The sequence below is a fragment of the Rhinolophus hipposideros genome, assembly GCF_964194185.1.
Source record: "Rhinolophus hipposideros genome assembly, chromosome: 1".
NCBI lineage: Eukaryota > Metazoa > Chordata > Mammalia > Chiroptera > Rhinolophidae > Rhinolophus > Rhinolophus hipposideros.
The window spans coordinates 49,963,585-49,984,488 of NC_138047.1; the positions used below are offsets into that span (position 1 = coordinate 49,963,585).

General features: G+C 35.0%; 1 protein-coding gene across 1 annotated transcript in view; it reads right to left on the minus strand.

Moving 5' to 3' along the window:
* Window positions 1-20,904, minus strand: part of LOC308499242 (transmembrane protease serine 11F-like) — a gene marked incomplete at both ends in the record, with an annotated part of 98,295 nt that overhangs the window by 32,283 nt on the left and 45,108 nt on the right. Inside the window, one exon of the mRNA XM_081052304.1 lies at window positions 4,787-4,938. Coding sequence (XP_080908430.1) covers window positions 4,787-4,938 — 152 coding nt within the window. The remainder of the gene's footprint in view (window positions 1-4,786; window positions 4,939-20,904) is intronic.

Below are 20,904 nucleotides of genomic sequence, written 5' to 3' on the forward strand. Positions count from 1 at the left end.
ATCTGCTTTGTCACCCAGACTAGAAATCTTAGAGTAATCTTTGGTCTCTTCCTAATTAATCAGCAAGTTCTGACAATGTTATCATCTAAATTTTTAAAATCCATCCTCTGTTCACAAATTCTACTGCCATCAGGCTGTAGTTCATTCCCTCATCATTTGTTGTCTGGAAAATGTAACAGCTTTCTAACTATTACCTGGCCTCAAGTTCTGTTTTCCTCAAATCTATTCCCCACATAGTAGCAGAGTGATCTTTTCAAATTAAAAATTTGACAGTATCATTTCACTAATTAAAATGCTTCAAATTTTCTCCTTGCCTGTGTAAGGAGTGTCAGCTCTTTGCTATGATCTACAAAGGTTTATCTTGGCCTAGATTCTGCCTTCTTCTTGAGCATATTCTTTGCCACATTCCCTTTATGATTTATGTTCAAAATGTGTTAAGTGTATTGTATATTAGACTGTGCTCAGCATTCTACTTTTGTCATAATTGATTAATTTTTTATTTTAAAACATTTTTCAGATTATAAGTGCTATGTCAGAAACTCTGGAATTAACAGAAAAGTATGTATAAAAGAATAAAGACAATCGATAACTGTGACATCTAGAAGTAAGTGATATTATTTTGACTTATCTTTCATCTTCTAAAAAATATTTTTTTAATTGAAGCTTGGTGAAGAAAAAAGTAATGTTCCAAAGACCACATAACTAGTACATGGTAGGTCTCACATTAAAACCAAGGTTCATTTGACTAAATCTCATGAGACAATATATTCCTACATTCCTGGAAGTGGAGCCAATCCTGCAGAATGGGAAGACAAATGATACTGTCCCAATTTAGACTTCACTTGTAGGTTTCAGAAAAATCAAGCTTTAAAAATAGTTTTAGAAAATTGAGTTTATCTAGATTTTGTAAAAATGCAATTCTAAAGACTTCAAAAGAATTCATGTAACTCTTTATAAAACAGATTTGTTTTTACACCATAACAAAAGATATAGTAAGTAATCCTAAAGAATCTTGAAAAAACAATTGATCTGGATCATGAAAATATTTGTTGAAAAATATAACTTAGTATATAACTCTAGGTAACTAAACTGGGAAGCTCAATGTTTGAATTTTTCTAGTTAATGTCGTATTTCATGTGAATGGTACTGGTGATTTTGCTCATTAATATTAAAAAGATCCTCATGCAATTATGAAGGCATATATATATATATATATATATATATATATATATATATATATATATATATTTATCCATCCCATGATATTTTTCATTGACAGAACATATGTGCAATACATACAACTGACAATGGATATTTATATTCAGAATATAGGAAAAACTACCCAAATCAATAGGAAAAGACAGATGACTCAATAAAAAATGGGGAAAAGATTTGAACACGTATTTCACAAAAGCAGGAAATCTAAATGATCAATTAACACATGGATAGGTGTCCAACATCACTGGCAATCAGGCAAATACAAATTAAAATTACAATGATAACACTATAATGTACACAAAATTAGCAAATATATAAAGACATGCTAATAGCAAATGTCAATGAGTATATGGAGCAATAGGAATTCCTATACAATGCTAATAGAAAACAACTTGGTATTATAGTTTTAAAAAGTTAAAAAATAAAGTTAAAAAAACACATGCCCAGCAATTGTACATCTGCGAATGTTCCCTAGATAAACCCTGGCATGTGTGTACCAAGATATATGCATAAGAAGGTTCATAGCAGTATTGTTTAAATGTCTAAAACTTGGAACCACCCAAATGTCCATGACCATTTGACTAGATAAGTCAATTCTAGCATGTTTAAGACAATGGAATATTAGTAGTCGATATTGAAAATAAATGGGCTAGAGCTATCTAAAAAAAAGTAGATGACTTCTATAACAATATTAAGTAGAAACAAGGCTGAGAAAATATGTATCAAGTTGTTATATTTATTTTTATGTTCAAATACGATTTCATTTTTTAAATATTTTATTTTTCTTTGATTAAATGTAAAAAGAGGACTGGAGTGGAATTTCCAGGGGTAAATAAGAACACAACAGCTGATCAGTCTTTTCATTGTGATGCGTTAACAAAAAAGTTACAGACACTAATTGTCTGGCACTGAATATTTAATTAGTAACACAGAAATTGTCTTCTAAAGTGATACCCAGGAATTTGTGGACTGGTAAATATAAAACCTGCAAAAAAGAAAAAGTGGCCTATTGCTTTAGACACTGGCCTATTGCTATCATCTAGGCCTTGGCATTCTCCTCTTGAACATACACAATTTCACAGAACATCAACATTCGATGAAGCCACTCTGTGACCATATAGATAATGACAAAAACAAGACCATTCCATAGACAGATTTGAACTCAAATGAAAACACTGTTGAAACAAACAAACAAACAAACAAACAAAAGAGACAGAACATCTCCCTCTCCTGACTGTTATGAGTGCTGCTTCTCTAACAGCTATAGCTTCAGCTTCACTTCATTGCTTTTGCCTTCTAGATTAGATTGGTTAGGATACGAAACCACAGTATTAGTCCAGTTTCCTGATAGCATCCAATCTAGGGCAAACCCTTCCCCAAATGACCTAACACAAATCAAAATCTTATATTCTTTCTAAGAATCTCTGACTATGCCTCCCCATGCTCTCCATGGCGTATGCTCTCCTTCCCTGCAACATGGAATACACCCAACTTGTTCAACTACAGATATGTTCCATATCAAACCATTCATATTCTAAAAGTCACTGTATTCTTTTGTAACTCTTATTTTAAGTTTTCTCATATATCAGGGAGTAGTTAATTGATCAGTATTAGAACACAGGGAAAGCTGATCATTCTTAATTTTTGAAATCCTTAGGATAAATATAACAAGAATTAGAATACAGGAAAAGCTGATCATTCTTAATTTTTGAAATCCTTAGGATAAATATAACTCTATCAAATACATTTCAGTCCTGGTGATGTAAATTTTATCATGTCTGCTAAAATCCTTACTTCTGTTGTGGTTAATTCACATATTTTATAGTTTTTATTCTCCTGTCTTTCAGATCCATTTATTTCCACTCTTTAAAATTAATATTTTAAAACTATTTTTCTTCTTCTTGGTTTTATCCTGATTACTACAATGTGATTTCCTTCACTGACTTGGTTTTGATTTCCTTATGCCATAAAAATATGTACATTACTTTTTTGAAATGTGTGATAGAGACCTCTATCTTACCTCCTTTCACTTTTTATCCTTTGTGATAGACAGTTTTCTCTTTTGTTTTATTAAATTTCCATCTATAAGCAGGCAACTCTCAATTAACTGCATGGAAGTTTCATGTGATAGATTCTCAAATTCTTGAGTGTGAACCTCTGTATTAGTTTCCTATTGCTACTGAAAAGAATGACCACAAATTTAGTCGCTTAAAACAACACAGACTTATTCTCGTATAGTTCTGAAGGTCAAAAGCCTGAAATGAATGTAACAGGGCTCAAACCAAGATATTGGCAGAGCTGGTTCCTTCTGGAGGCTCTAAGGAGGAGAATCTTTTTCCCGGCCTTTTTCTTCTCCTAGAGGCTATCCTCATTTCCTGGCCTATGGTCCCTTCTCCCTCTGCTGCTGTTGTCATATGACCTTCTTCCTCTCTTTGACCTTCTTGCTTCTCTCTTCTAAAGATGTGGGGGTTACATTTAGGACCCATCTGGAAAATCCAGAATAATCTCTCCCTCTCCAAATCCTTAATTTAGTCACCTCAGGAAGGTCCCCTTTGCCGTGTAAGACAACATTTACAGGTTGTAAGCACTAAGGCATGGATGCCTTGGGTGAGGGGCATTATTCAGCTTACCACAACCTCTATGATATATTTTAAAATATTTTTTTGCCATTGTTTTTATTATCCCTTCACTTTTTTTTATTTTTTTGAACACCTGTCATATCAGAGATAGAGGGCATTTTTAAAACAAAACTACTTCACTACCTTTTAACCCAAAGAAGACATTAACAAGAAAGACACAATTGCAGAGGATAACTTGGTTTATCCTTTTATTTTATGAGTATCTAAAAAATGGATATTATCAATCCCCCAATAAAGTTGGAAGGAGAAAGCTGGGCATGTTGGACAATATTCATCTCTTCCTGGGAGGTCTCTCAAGTATGGCTTTATTGTTGGGAGTCATATGATTCTGTAAAATTTTAAGCAAAGTCTCAGTCACATGTAATTATAAGTACACATACCAAAGACAAGGGTAAATGAATCTTGGTTGATTGTCATTTGTTTTAAATGTGGTACTATCTATTGTTGCACACAATATGGAATTAATTCTAAGCTTTATCTTCTTTCCCCAGTCATGAAACAAACTCTTTTCCTTCAAAAATAGTGTTTGATCTTTAGCCTTTTAGAAATGTTCTTTTAGGTAACTTTTCTCATGTTATTCAGTTTTCTTGGGGCAGCTCATTAAGATATTGATTTTGAAAAAAAAGTATATTAAACTCAGCACATGATATGATTGTCTTTATTCTAAAGATAATCTTGTTATTCTCTTTTTAAATATGTATTTCTTTTAGATGTATCTATCCATGTAGTAATGTATATTGCAAGCTTCACTGGCTTGAAATATGTAACACAGAACTTAAGACTGGAGCAAACTATAATTTAACATCAGTAAAAGATTAGTAATTAAAATATTAATATCATGCAAATGGAATTTTTTTTATGCAACAGAGAATTTCAAGTTGTTAAGTCATGGAGCACTTAGGCAATAGAAATGTGACCTGGATACTTACCCTCGACTACAAAATGAGTAACAATACCAATTGCAATTCCTATGATTGCTGCAATTGCCAAAGTGAAGAGAGCTAGCCGAATAGGGTCCCAGAATTGCTGTCTTCTTTGATATTCAACTTGTGGGTAATCAGCTTCTGAAAACTCAAGTGGTCTGTGATAATGAAAAGAAATAAACAGAAGACAAAAAAATATCCATTATAGTTCTATTCCATGTCCACTTGCTAATTACTCTACGGAAATAGTTTATATTGCTAAATAGCAATAGGATACTTAGATCTTAAAAAGAACAAGTTTTAATTTGTATACTATACCCCAACACCCCAATCACAGCAAAAGTTTTAGTTAAAGCTCTACTGATATTGACATTCAAGTGAGGATCTATTCCCATTACATTCTGTCTAACGAATTGGCAATTTGAAATTTGACTGGTGAGATACAAAGACTCACTTAAAGAAAAGGTAACTTATAAATAACATTTTCATATTTTAATATGGCGTCCTTAGCAACAAAGTTGTATAATTATTTAATCAGTTTTATTTGTTTCAAAATAAACAACTTTAATATGAACACTTTTTAATGGAATACTTTTTTAAAAAAATTAATGGCTTGTTCTAAAAGTGGCAACATTACTTTTGAAGACCTGATCATGGTTCTTCACATTTTATTAGCACCTCCCAGTGAAATCACAGATTGTAAATTTACTGGATAAGACTCCAGTCCCAATACAGATCCTTCATTTCCACGTGACTCTTACCTGTCCCAACTCATTCACTACCTGTGCACCCAAAATACCTTAAGCCATTTAAATTATCTTTCTCCAACTTGAAAGTTGCCATTTATTTACTTTATTTTCTGAATTCCCCAACAGGATTCAATATTTAATAATCTTGCAAGTGGGGTTCTTTTAATAAAAGTTATTTTTGTTTGTTTTTAATTTTGTTTAACAAATATTTATTTAAAGTTTATTCATTAAATGAGATAATAGAAAGTCCTTAGAATGGTGTCTACCATATTATAATTATGTTTCAGAAATTGTTCTAGAACCCTAGAGGTATAGTATTTTAAGATATACTCTTTGCCTCTAGGGCACTCACACTTTAAAATGGGATACAGACGTGGAAACAAGTAATTGATATATAGTGTGAAAAGTGCCAAAATAAAACTTGGACAAGAAGACAAAATATTTAACCTTTGGAGGGCTGTGTCAGGAATTTTATCAAGAAGGCAACATAATTAAAACTTTGAGTAATACAAGTTTTTCAGGTATACCATTAAAAAAAGGAGAAAAGGAAAACCCAGCATGTGCAAAAACAAAAAAACAAAACAAAAAGAACAAAAAACTGGTGATGTGAAACATTTATTATTAACAATTATCATTGAAAAATAGAAATATATACTTAGAATATGGCTTGTGCGCTCAGAGAATATATGGTCTCCCAAAGTATATCCACAATTGCAAGTCTTTCACAGTACTGCTTACGTACTAGGAAGAGGATATGGTAAGGCTGCCAGACTGGACCAGCTCATGAGGAATCTCATAACCCAAAGTAAAGAGCTTTTGAAATTGACTCTGCAAGAGATGGGGAGCCAATAAAAGTTTTAATCATATTGAGAATTTAGAATAATCAGAGATATGAATGAGAATAGAGATTACAACAAAAGTGCAGACAGAAAAATTGGTTTAAAGGTCATTTTGAAAGGTCCAGGAGAGAGATGGTGAGGGCCCGAACCTGGCTGAGGCAGTGAGGTAAAGAGGAGGAGATGGATTTAGCTCTAATCCTTGAGTTTTGGTGACTGATTGCTTAGATGTGGGACAAGAAAAGGATTAATGGCACCCATGTTTTGTCCAGCTAAATAAATGAGTGTGCCTCCAGGCAAGATGAGGAAGATTAAATGAAGAGAAAGTATTTCCAGTGTAGCATCAATATTGTTTATAATGAGCAATGTGCTGTCCTTATACTTAAGTCTGAGCCAAATGGAAAGTATCCATTTCATGCCCTTTGTCTTTGACTCATTTTATTTCCGTTGTGTCACTAACAACATGTTTGCATGACTCTAATAAAAGTAACTGTCAAGGCTGGTGTCACACAATTCAGAAAAATCAAAGTTTCTAATGTCCCCACGAGCGATGCCTTTTTCCTCGCTAATAATTGAAGTCTCCATTTCCAAAATCTATGGCATAAATATTCCTGTTTATTTAGAGTATGGATATTTTGGTTACTGCAAGTTTTAAATTCTCACTTCTTGTTTTCCTAAGTTTTGTCGATTGCTGTACCCTGTGCCATTCAATAAGCAAAAAAATGACAAAAGTCAAATTCTTTCAAATCTTTGGGGGTGATAACCATATATTACACCATGATAACACTGCATTATAACATAGAAGATTTTTTTTTATATATCATCGTTATATTTAATTTTAAAATGAGTTTTGTCTGGTGATCAGCTATTCTCAGTTTGATAAATGCTCAGTTTTGTGTCATGTGGAAGTTAAAATAAGTTTTACCAAATACTTATTTCTGTGTTTTGAAGTAGAGCTGAATGGGGCTGTATGCAAATGCAAGCTAATTGCAAAGAAAGTGGTAGTTATCCTAAAAAACAAAAATTCAAAGGAGTCTTAAGTGTGAAACTTTCAGAACTTGGCTATAAATTAAAAAGATTTTTTTTATGTGTAACTTATTCAATCTATGAAAGACATTGATTTATTTTGATGACATTTAAAATGCCTTTATATATTCCTATATGTTTCTTCTACTTGTACATGACAATTATTTATTCGTTTAATCTGAATATGAGCCTAATCAAAATGGAACTTTTTCATGGTACCTTGCATTGCATCTTTTTAAAGGAAAGAATTAAGCATAAATTTGTTCTTTAGTGTTTATTTTTTGGGGAGAGGATTGTTCTTTTGCCTTTTTTATTTTCTTCCTATTAAAGTAAAATGAAAATAAAAATGAGAAAACAAATGGAGAAGGAAAATATAACTCAAACTTATTTCTCCATTAAAGCAACCTTTTTAAAGATAAATGGAAAATGTTGGTACATGCTGGGAAGTGACTACTTCTTTATTATGGAAATAAACACAGACTAATGAGGTTTAATCCTGGTTTTGCTATATCAGCAAGTTAGTTAAATTCTGGAATTAGTCGTCTCACCTGTGAAATGAGGAATAGAAACTTTTTATGGCTTTGTTAGGATCCAAAATGGTGCAAATAAATAATACAAGTAAAGAATCAGAATATAGTCCTGTTTATGTCTTTCACAGAAGCTAATGGTTTTGTTTTGCTCTCTTTTGTTCCGTTTTTGATCTTGTCTTTGAATATAATTCTTCAGATGATCTGACGGTTTATAGTAAAGAATATTTTCATATTTTCTCCATAGTTATCTATAATTCAATACAATTACTTTCAAAGTTATTCATATATTTTTCTTTATAAATTTATGAAAATCATTGTTTCTGGATTTGCAGCAAAATTAATTTGTTGATCTCTAGATGCATAAACATTGATAATATAAATCTATTAGTTTTCAGTGCAAAAATGCTCTAATGAGTTCAGCTGGTTCCACATACTAACCAGTCAGTAAAATTAAAATAAGACCATGATCCTCACTCTGAAGGCAACAAACCTAGAATATTTAAAATAAAACTTGCCTTTCGGGGAGAGTGACGTCATAGGAATGGCGGCAGCGGGGCACACATTTTGAGTTCTCCTCCCAATCTTATCACAAACGCGACATATAACCAATCAAAGGACTCTGCTCATCACGCAGAACAGCTAAGTGACTCATGCAAGGATTACTTGCAAGTGGGCAAATTGGGTGAGCAGGGGAAGAGGGAAGGGAGTGGAGTGGAGACGCGGCCCACATCTATGGCTGTGGGGACGCGGACCGCATCTGCAGCAGTGGAAATGCGGCTGGCATCTGCAGCTGCAGAGACACAGGGGATCCCAAGATGGGACAGAGAACACAAAAGCCAGGAGGTGGGCTCTTTCCCTGTGTCCCACAGCTGATCTCTCCTGCCCAGGGGGCAGCGTGTCCAGCATTTGGGGCAGTGACCTCGGTTGGGAACTCCAGTTGGGCCTTAGGCGGGACAAAGGATACAAACGCCATACCTTGGCCCCTCACCCCTTCCAATCCTACCCCCACCTTTCCAGAGATTTAAACTGGCCCCTGAACTGAGGAGTAATGTCAGATTACAGAGGAGCCTTAGTGCTCAGGCTCTGGGAAGACTGGCAGGCAGCTCTGACCCAGGGAAGAGGCTGGGAAGAGTGTGGTTTTTGCTGGGCTAGGAGAGAAGAGACTCCTCCACCCACCACCACCACCTTTTCTGGCCTGCAGGAAGAGTGTGACATGCCTGGGCTGGGAGAGAGAAGACCCCTCCATCCCCAGCACCCACCCTTCTGGCCTGCCTAGGGCAGGACAATTACAACTGCGGAGGCACTCCCATGGATCAGCAGTAAGTGGCAGACGCAGCTCATGGCTTTCAACAGCTCAGAAATCTCCCGCCTGCCACACACACACACACACACACACACACACACACACACACACACGGAAGAAGAGTCCTAAGACTCAGGAGAACTGAACACAGGGCTGGTGGTGCTACTCTCAGTGTGCATATGTGCAGGCAAGGGCAGAAACTGCACTGACTTTGTAAAAACTGCCATCCAGACCCTTCAGCCCCACACATCTAAATCTGCAGTCCCAATGTCACTCTGGGCACCAGGTGACCAGCTCTGCCTGCACAATACGCAGGGGACTCTTTGGTACAGCAGAGGACAAGCTAGAGATTATTTGGTGGGCTTAAGCCAAGACTGGCACTGCTTTTTGTTTTGTTTTGTTTTGTTTTGTCTTATGTCTTTGATATCTTTGCCTGTGTTGAGTGGGGGTTGTCGGTTGTTTTTACATGTGAGTGTATTTGATTTTTTCTTTGTTGTTGTTGTTGTTGTTGTGCTTGGTGATTTGCTTTGTTCTGAAATTGCCCTACTGGACCCAGCTTAAGAGGCACAAGATTCAACATATCCAGAGGCCAACTCCAGAACAACCCAGAGTACTACTGGGTTTGACCTACAAGTCACACACCCAGAGGAATTCTCTACTGGCACAAGAGCCCATTGAGGTCAAATCGCATTTAAGTGGTCAACCCTCATGCAGCAGAACACTCTGAGGTGGGCAGAACAAGTCTCACAACTAGTCAGCCTAGGAGTTATCCCCACCTACTCACAAGCAAAAAGCAATTAAAGATCTTCTTTAACAGGACAATATACACAACACAAGAGTCACCTTTGGAGCACATGCAGAGGAGAAGAACAAAGTAGTGTAAGTCAAATATAAAGGACACATACTACATAAGATAACCCAGCAAGAACTAAGAACTCTAGGGGATCTACCTAATACATCAAAGCAAACTCAGAGAGTCAGCCAGAATGGGGAAACAAAGAAACATGTCCCAAATAAAAGAACAGAAGAAACCTCTAGAAGTGGAACCAAATGAAACAGAGGTAACCAACCTATCAGACACAGAGTTCAGAATACTGGTGATAAGAATGTTTAAGGAGCTTAGAGACGACATAAAGAAGGATGTAGAAATCATAACAAATAACCAGTTAGAACTAAAGAACACAATTACAGAAATAAATAACTCACTTGAAGGAATTAACAGCAGGTTAGATGAAGCAGAGGATCGAATCAGCAACTTAGAAGACAAGTTAGCAGAGATCACCCAAACAGAACAACAGAAAGAAAAAAGAAAGAAAAATAATGAAGATGGTTTAGGAGACCTCTGGGATAACATCAAGCGCAACAACATGCGCATCATAGGAATACCAGAAGGTGAAGAGAGGAAGCAAGGGATTGAGAACATATTTGAAGTAATAATGTCTGAAAATTTCCCTAACCTAATGAAGGAAACCAACATACAAGCTCAGGAAGTGCAGAGAGTTGCAACCAGGATAAACCCAAACAGGTCAACACCAAGACACATTATAGTTAAAATGGCAAAGCTTAAAGACAAAGAGAGAATCCTAAAAGCAGCAAGAGAAAGACAGAGGGTTACATACAAGGGAACTCCCATAAGACTATCAAATGACTTTTCTACAGAAACATTGAACGCCAGGAGGGAGTGGCAGGAGATACTCAAAGTGATGGAACACAAAGGCCTACAACCTAGATTGATTTATCCAGCAAGGCCATCATTTAAAGTTGATGGAGAGATAAAGAGCTTCCCGGAAAAGAATAAGCTAAAGGAATTTATTACCACCAAACCAGGATTGCAAGAAATACTAAAAGGACTTCTGTAATAAAAGAAAGATGAAAACAATCTAACTACAAATTTAAAAATGGCAATAACTATTTACATATCAATAGTCACTTTAAATGTAAACTGATTAAATGCTCCAATCAAGAGACATAGGATGGCTGAATGGATAAGAAAGCAAGACCCTTGTATATGCTGTACACAAGAGACTCACTTCAGATCAAAAGACACACACAGGGTGAAAGTGAAGGGTTGGAGTAAGATATTTCATGCAAATGGAAATGAGAAAAAAGCTGGAGTTGCAATACTTATATCTGACAAAATAGACTTTAAAATAAAGAACATATTAAAAGAAAAAGATGGGCACTATATAATAATAAAGGGATCGATCCAACAAGAGGACATAACCCTAGTAAAAACCTATGCACCCAACATAGGAACACCTAAATATATAAAACAGATATTGACTGACATAAAGAGAGAGATCAACAGTAACATTATCATAGTTGGGGACTTTAACACACCTCTGATAACAAGGGACAGGTCTTCCAGACAGAAAATCAATATAGAAACAACAGCCTTAAATAACACATTGGACCACTTGGATTTAATTGATATTTTCAGAGCATTTCACCCCGATGCTGCAAAATACATGTTCTTCTCAAGCGCACATAAAACATTTTCCAAGATAGACCATATGTTAGGCCACAAAACAAGTTTTGATAAATTTAAGAAAATTGAAATCATACCAATTGTCTTCGCTGACCACAGTGCTATGAAATTAGAAATGAACTACAGGAAAAAAATTGGAAGACACACCAATTCATGGAGGCTGAATAACATGTTACTAAATAATGAATGGGTCAAGCAGGAGATCAAGGAAGAAGTCAAAAGATATCTCGAGACAAACAAAAATGAAAACACGATGACCCAAAATCTATGGGATGCTGCGAAAGCAGTCCTAAGAGGGAAATTCATAGCATTGCAGGCCTAACTAAAGAAACAAGAAACATCACTAATCAACAGTTTATCTTCACACTTAAGGGATCTGGAAAAAGAACAGCAAAATAAGCCCAAACGGAGCACAAGGAAGGAGATAATAAAGATCAGAGCAGAAATAGATGAAATAGAAACCAGAAAAACAATACAAAATATCAATGAATCCAAGAGTTGGTTCTTAGAGAAGATTTTAAAAAATTGACAAACCTTTAGCCAGACTCATTAAAAAAGAGAGAGGACCCAAATTAATAAAATCGGAAATGAAAGAGGAGAACTGACAACAGACACCACAGAAATACAAAAAAATTTAAGAAATGACTATGAGCAACTATATGCCAACAAATTTGACAATCTGGAAGAAATGGACAATTTTCTAGAGGCATACAACCTTCCAAGGCTAACTCAAGAAGAAACAGAAAACCTGAATAGACTGATTACCACCAGGAAAATTGAATCAGTAATCAACAATCTCCCAACAAACAAAAGCCCTGGACCAGATGGCTTTACAGGTGAATTTTACAAAACATTCAAAAAAGAATTGTCACCTATTCTCCTCAAGCTCCTCCAAAAAATCCGGAACGAGAGAAGACTCCCAAACACTTTTTATGAAGCCACTATCACCCTGATCCCAAAATCAGACAAAGACACCACAAAAAAAGAAAACTACAGGCCGATATCTCTAATGAACATACATGCAAAAATCCTCAACAAAATATTAGCAAACAGAATTCCGCAATACATTAAAAAGATCATACACCATGATCAGGTGGGATTCATCTCTGGTATTCAAGGGTGGTTCAACTTCCACAAATCAATTAATGTGATACATCACATTAACGAAATGAAAAATAAAAATCACATGATCATATCAATAGATGCAGAAAAAGCATTTGATAAAATCCAGCAGTTATTTATGATAAAAACTCTTAAGAAAGGGGGAATAGAGGGATCATAATAAAGGCCATAATAAAGGCCATATATGTTAAACCCACAGCTGTCATCATACTCAATGGAGAAAAGCTAAAACCATTCTCCCTAAGATCAGGAACAAGGCAAGGTTGCCCACTTTCTCCACTTCTATTCAACATGGTGCTGGAAGTTCTAGCCACAGCAATTAGACAAGAAAAAGAAATACAAGGCATCCAAATTGGTAAGGAGGAAGTAAAATTGTCATTATATGCAGATGATATGATACTATATAGAGAGAACCCTAAAGACTCCACCAAGAAACTATTAGAGCTGATAAATGAATTTAGTAAAGTAGCAGGATATAAAATTAATATTCAGAAATCAGTTGCATTTGTATATACCAATAATAAAATATCAGAAGGAGAAATTAAAAAAGCAATCACATTTACAATTGCTCCAAAGACTATAAAATACCTGGGAATAAATTTAACCAAAGACGTAAAAGATCTGTACTCAGAAAATTATAAGACACTGAAGAAAGAAATGAAAGAAGATACAAATAGATGGAAACACATTCCATGTTCAAGGATAAGAAGAATTAATATAGTTAAAATGTCCATACTGCCTAAGGCAATATACATATTCAACTCAATTCCTATCAAACTACCAACAACGTTTTTCACAGAAATAGAACAGATAATCCTAAAGTTTATACGAGACCATAAAAGACCCCGGATAACATCAGCAATCTTGAGAAATAAGAACAAAGTGGGAGGTATAACAATAACTGATATCAAATTATACTACAAGTCTACAGTAATCAAAACAGCATGGTACTGGCATAAAAACAGACACATAGATCAATGGAACAGCATAGAGAGTCCAGAAATAAACACATGCCAATATTGCCATTTAATCTACGACAATGGAAGCAAGAATGTACGGTGGGGTAAAGACAGTCTATTCAATAAATGGTGCTGGGAAACCTGGACAGACACATGCAAAAAAATGAAGCTGAACCAACTCCTTACACCATATACAAAAATAAATTTAAAATGGCTTAAAGACTTAAATGTAAGATCTGAAGCCATAAAATACCTAAAAGAAAATATAGGATGAAACTTCACAGACATTACCCGCAGTAAGATTTTTACTGATATATCCCCTCATGCCAGGGAAGTAAGAGAAAAAATAAACATGTGGGATTACATCAAACTAAAAAGTTTTTTCACAGCCAAGAAAACCATCAATAAAACAAAAAGGGATCCTCCTGAATGGGAAAAGATATTTGCCAATGATATAACTGATAAGGGGTTAATATCACAAATCTATAAAAAACTCACTCAACTCAACTCCAAAGAAACAACCCAATTATAAAATGGGCAGAGGACATGAAGAGACATTTTTCTAAAAAGGACATACAGATGGCAAACAGACATATGAAGAAATGCTCAACCTCACTAACCATCAGAGAAATGCAAATAAAAACCACAATGAGATACCACCCCAGTCAAAATGGCTATCATCAATAAATCAACAAACAAGAAGTGCTGGCGCGGATGTGGAGAAAAGGGAACGCTTGTGCACTGTTGGTGGGATTGCAGATTGGTGCAGCCACTATGGAAAACAGTATGGAGGTATCTCAAAAATCTGAAAATGGAACTACCTTATGATCCAGAAATTCCACTCCTAGGTATCTATCCGGAGAAATCCAAAACTCCAATTCAAAAATCAGTATGCACTCCTATGTTTATTGCAGCACTATACACAATAGCCAAGACATGGAAACAACCGAAATGCCCATAGATAGATGACTGGATTAAGAAACTGTGGTACAGTTATACAATGGAGTATTACGCAGCCATAAAGAAGAAATAAATCTTACCATTTACAACAACATGGATGGACCTAGAGAACATTATGTTAAGTGAAATAAGTCAGACAGAGAAAGACAAATGCCATATGATCTCACTTATATGTGGAATCTAAAGAAAATAATAAGTGAGTGAATGAACTAATCAGAAACAGTTTGGGAGAGAAAGAGGAAAAACTGAGGGTTGCTAGATGGGAGGGGGAATAGGGATAAGAAGGAAGGTGAAGGGATTGGAAAACAGTCGGTAACCACAAGATGGCCACAGGGTTTTGAAAATTAATTTGGGGAACATAATCAATAATGTTGTAAAGATTTTGTAGGGTATCCGATGGACACGTGTCCCATTTGGGAGACCACCTCAGGGATGATGTAGATGCCTGATCACTGCACTGTACACCTGAAGCTGAACAATAATGTATGCCAACTATAATTTTATATATATACATACATATATATATATATACATATATATACATATATATATATGTATATACTTACAAGAAGCGGAGTACAGCATTAGGAATAGAGACAGTGGAAATGTAATGGCTGTGTGCAATGTCAAAGGGATAGTGGATGGGGAAACGGGGGTTCACACAGTGTGAGAGATATAAATGATAAACGTCTAAGTATTACTTTGTCTTGTTCACCTGAAACTAATAAAAAAAAAAGATTCCCCCTTTCACCACTCCACCAAAAATAAATAAATAAATAAATAAATAAATAAATAAATAAATAAATAAAATTTATACCTTTGTTCTAACAACCTTCTGGAATAATGCCTCATTCTTTAATGTTTCAATGCAGACATCAAATAAGAATAGCATTATTATGTTATCACATTAGTGTACTGATGACATGTAAATCAACTATCACATCTGCAAGTCCATATCATTCTAAAAAATTCATTAAAGTAAACAAAATACAGGAACTATAACCTTTTGGTATTTTTAATAAAAACAAAACGATGGTTATAGTAATGAAATACACATGAAAAGAATACTAGAAAAAGCATGCAATTTGCATCAAAATCCAAGGGTTCAAACCTTTGGTCATGTATTGACCCTGTTATCTTGCTGTCCCTGATTCTAAGAATCCCTTGTCTATTAAATTAGGGTAATAATATCCCTCATCTCTCAAGGTTGTTGCGAGAATTTTTTAAAAACTCGTGTAGAGATAATTCATAATTTCTGAAGAGCTATATGAATAAGAATTGTCAGAAAACATACCATTGAGAAAAATAAAATATTATTTTACCACTTTTTATCTAACTCTAATATCTAATGTAATTCCTTACATGAATTTTGCTGCTCTTTGAATAAATGAATGAATGATGAATGAAAGAAATGCAGTCCAGATCCTAGATATAGAAAAATAATTTGCATACAAAAGCTGAAGAATTCTGAAATGTGTTATTATTAAATATGCAACAAATAATTATTTCATAAACATCCACCATGTTTTATGCATTAATAGTTCCTGGACACACAGTGAATAAAACACAAATACATGGTCCTTGCTGTCGTAGTGCTTATAGTCTCTGAAGGGAGACAGATAAAATTTATAATCATAGCCATCCTTACGAGTGGTGACAAACGCTAGGAAGTAGGTGAATAAGATGTCCATAATAAAAAATAAAAAGGTTATCGATCGGGTGAGTAGAGGGAACTGCTTGGGAAGAGTGAGTAAGCAAGTTCTCTCTGAAGTAACATTTTTGCTGAGATGTGAAAAATCAGAAGAGATATGCCATGTGTGGAATTGTTACAAGTCTGCTTCTGGCATGTGGAAAGTGTGTGAAGTGCTTGCATTGAAAAATAATTCGGATCTAGAGAACATTATGTTAAGTGAAATACGTCAGAACGAGAAAGACAAGTACCGTATGATCTCACTTATATGCAGAATCTAAAGAAAAGAATAAGTGAATGAACCAATCAAAAACAGTTTTGGGGACAAAAAGGAAAAAACTGAGAGTTGTTAGATGGGCGGGGTGGGGGGGATAAGGGGAAAGGTGAAGGGATTAGGAAACAGTTGGTAACCACAAATGGCCTCAGGGTTTTTGAAAATTAATTTGGGGAACGTAATCAATAATGTTGTAAAGATTTTGTTGGGTATCTGATGGACATGTGTCCTATTTGGGAGACCACCTCAGGGATACTGTGGATGCCTGACCATGGCATTGTACACCAGAAGCTAAACATTAATGAATGCCAACTATAATTTAAAAAAAAAAAAGATAAATAACTCGGTCTGTTCGATGAACTTGTCACTGGAAAAAAAATACTATGGAGAAGCAGCTATAAACCAGTAAACATTTTGTGGCTTAAATTTTTGTTAGTAAGAGAACATTTCAGTTTCTATAGCAGAAAAAAATCTCTATTCCTAGAGGTAGCCCCTGCTTACATTTTTCCTGAGTCTAAGTATATGCTGCTATTTCATTCTTAGGACTTAACTAAATTAGATATCTCAAACTAACTACATTATTATAGACCAAAAAGATGTATATAGGGGATAAGAGGGAAGGTGAAGGGATTAGGAAACAGTTGGTAACCATAAGATGGCCTCAGGGTTTTTGAAAATTAATTTGGGTAACGTATTCAATAACGTTGTAAAGATTTTATAAGGTATTCGATGGACACGTGTCCCATTTGGGAGACCAGCTCAGGGATACTGTAGATGCCTGATCATGGCATTGTACACTAGAAGCTAAACAATAATGAATGCCAACTATTATTTTATATATATAATGTGATGGCTTGGTGCGAGGTCAGAGGGATAGTAGATGGGGGGAGGGGGGTCCACAGTGTGAGGGATATAAATGATGGACATCTAAGTAAAAAAAAAAAAAAAAAGAGTTCAGTCTTACACCTTTCTCTCTAGACAGCTTCACAAGTATTCTGATCAAGTGAGCAAACATGACCTATAGTATTGCCCCCTCCAAAGTGCCACTCATGCAGATTATCAACTAAGCCTGAGTTATGTCCTCATTTACGGGCAGCCTCTTTGATGATAAACACTGTAATAATACCTAAATAAATAGGTGAGAAAGCCTGCCCCCTCCCAGTAATGATATCATTCATTGTAATGAGCTCTGTGATTAGTATACTAGTATATCAAAGATGGCTGACAGTTGGACATTTGGCAATTGCTTATTAGAGAGAAGCTACAGCTAGTTTAGTCTTGAACTTTTAAGTTTATTTCAGCAATTGCAATAGAGTTGATTTTCTACTTTGTTTTATAAAATTTTTCTTAAAATGGAAGTTTTTCTGGTAAATTAATTGGGGTGCTAACAAGTGTAGTTTAAGTAGAAGTGTGCAGAAGTAGGCCACCTTCAATATATATTTGTACATTAAATGGCATGAATGTCTTTTATGTTAGGCACAATAAAGAAATTGTTATGTGATTAAGACATGTCCCAGTCCCTCAGACTTCAAACTGGGTATATCTTTCAGATTATTGATCTTAATGTGCGAATCCATAGAACAAAGCTGTGTGTATGTATATGTATATGTATATGTACATGTGTATGTAGAAAGGGTGCCAAAAAAATGTATACACATTTTAAGATATATTATCTATGTAGCAGTAGTTCACTGTGATCAGAAATGTCTGGATGCTGGTGGTAACCATTTTGAGCACCTCTTGTAATTGCAGAAGTCAAACATGACTGTATATTGAGTATTACAATTTTAATACAGTTTTTCCTTTCTTAAAATGTGTATACGTTTTTTGCCACCCTCTGTATATTATGCAAATATGTAATAGAGACATTAATAATAAATATTAAAACTACAGTATTTTATTTGTTGATGCAGAGGCAAAGCTTGATTTAAGCTTTGTAAACTCAGGTATCATCTACTTTCTCTGAAGTCCAAATAGATTAGAATTTTTCCTATACTTTTCTCTACCACAGTCTTATTATGTGACTATTGAATTCATGGCAAACGGTTCCAAAACTACATATTAATAATATGTCAACTGGTTTATTCATGTATAATGTGTTGTTTCTGGGAAAAATTCACTTTGTACTGAACTTGGAACATACACAGAGCCACACGTGTGTGATCTGATCAGCAGGATCGTTACATGTCCTTTTCTTATATTTAATTCAGTTCTATTTAAGAACATTTTACTATGTGCCTAATATATTCAGAACACTAGGGCAGGGGTGTCCAAACTTTTTTCAACGGTTTTCACCAACAGCCATATGCAGTAAAATACACAAACAGCCGGGCCACTCACTCGAGGCGAATTACGTATTGCCTCACGTGGTTTATTTAAGTAAACTAAATATATTTTTGGAATTTGCTGCGGGCCAATTAAAAATGGATCACGGGCTGCAGTTGGCCCGTGGGCTGCAGTTTGGACACCCCTGCACTAGGGATACGAAAAATTTTCAGAAACAAAAATGATACACACTTTGTATTCAAGAGGCTATGGTAAAGTAGAAAGACATAAAATAATAAAACTCAATATAGTGTCATAGGGAAAATAATAGTTTTACCAAGAAAAACTATTTACCAAGAAACTATTCTTTTCTTGGAGAATTGAGTAATAAAAGTTGTTTGGGAAAGGGACAGAAATGGATACAGGAAAGACTTCTCGGACAACGTAATAGCTGAGCTAGCCCTTGAAGGATAAAGGGAGTTCCTCTGCACATGATATTGGTTAAGTACATCCTGCACCTATTACTTCTTGCTCACAAACAGAACTTCTCATCATCATAACAGGAATATGACCAACCACAAATTTATTTGGATGTCAAAGAAAACTTACTGATTAATAGAATTTTCCACTACCACTCAATAGAGAACTTTATCAAATGGACAAAAGAAAATATTTCACATGTTTTAGATAGAAAATGAGAAGTAAGAGTTTAAGAGAATTTGAGAAACCATGTTAATGGTTTTAACACTCTCTTTCAGCTGATAGCAGTGCAGTTCTTTTTGGGAGGTCTCTTTCTATGGGAGGACTGTTAGCAGTACTTGAACCCATGAATCAGAAACATTGGCAAGATGGTGGGTAGTAAAAGAGAGGAGTTGATTGTGTTGTTGCCACATTTAAAAATGATACAGCTATCTAAGTAGAAACGACACTGGGGTATTTTCATGATGAGGCAAAATTTGCTTTGGACTTAATAAGAATTTCAAAGAGTAGGAACGCAAATCAAAGAACTCGGGCAAGAAATGTCCTTGGTTTGTCCAAAAGACACATGAGGGCATATTCTAAAAATGTCATCATAAGTTACTACAGAAGAATAAAGAACTGGAAAAGTGGTGGGAAATGGGGAGAATTTCAAGTATGAGTTAGTCATCAAAATCAGCTTCCTTATCAGCTAGACATGACTGGTTTAGCAGGCAATGGAGAAGAACAAATTTGCAAAGTATGGGCAGAAACTGCATAGTATCCTGCTCCTTTAATGGAATGTGTAATAGCTCTTTAGGTGGTGGGGGAGGGAATGTTAGTCCTATTGCATCTTATTTACATAGTGCAATATAATATTAAAAAGCATATGGGACATTTCAGGATATCAGTGATAAACATTTTATGCTTTCCAAAAATTCCTTTAAAAAATTTTTTTTAGATCTATGCATTCTAGATCTAGAACAAGATCTACCCTCTTTATAGATGACCTTTAAAATCATGATTGCCATCTTGTAAGCACCCAGAAGCAGCCTCCTCTCTGACTATAATATTAGCAAGGTCAGCTCCATCTCTAAAAGTCACTACATGAACAGTAGTATTTAGTAATTTAATTTAATTCCTGCAAATATGAGTAACATTTCTATAATTTCCCTGTGTCCTTCAAAAACATACCAGGCTCTTCAAAAATCTTCTGCCTCAAGAAGACTTTATGCTTACTATGACTGCCATGCATACTGTTAAAAGATACCCGTAATTTCACTCATTTATTTAATGTATGTTTATTGAGCATGTATCTACTTACTTCAGGCACTATTTTAGGTAGTAGGGCTAGAACAGGACTGAGGATATGTTCTTTACCTTCACATCTTTTATTTGGGAAGACAGACTACAAACAATAAATAAATCTGTACATAAATGTAAAGTGTCAGGTAAGAAGATAAAGA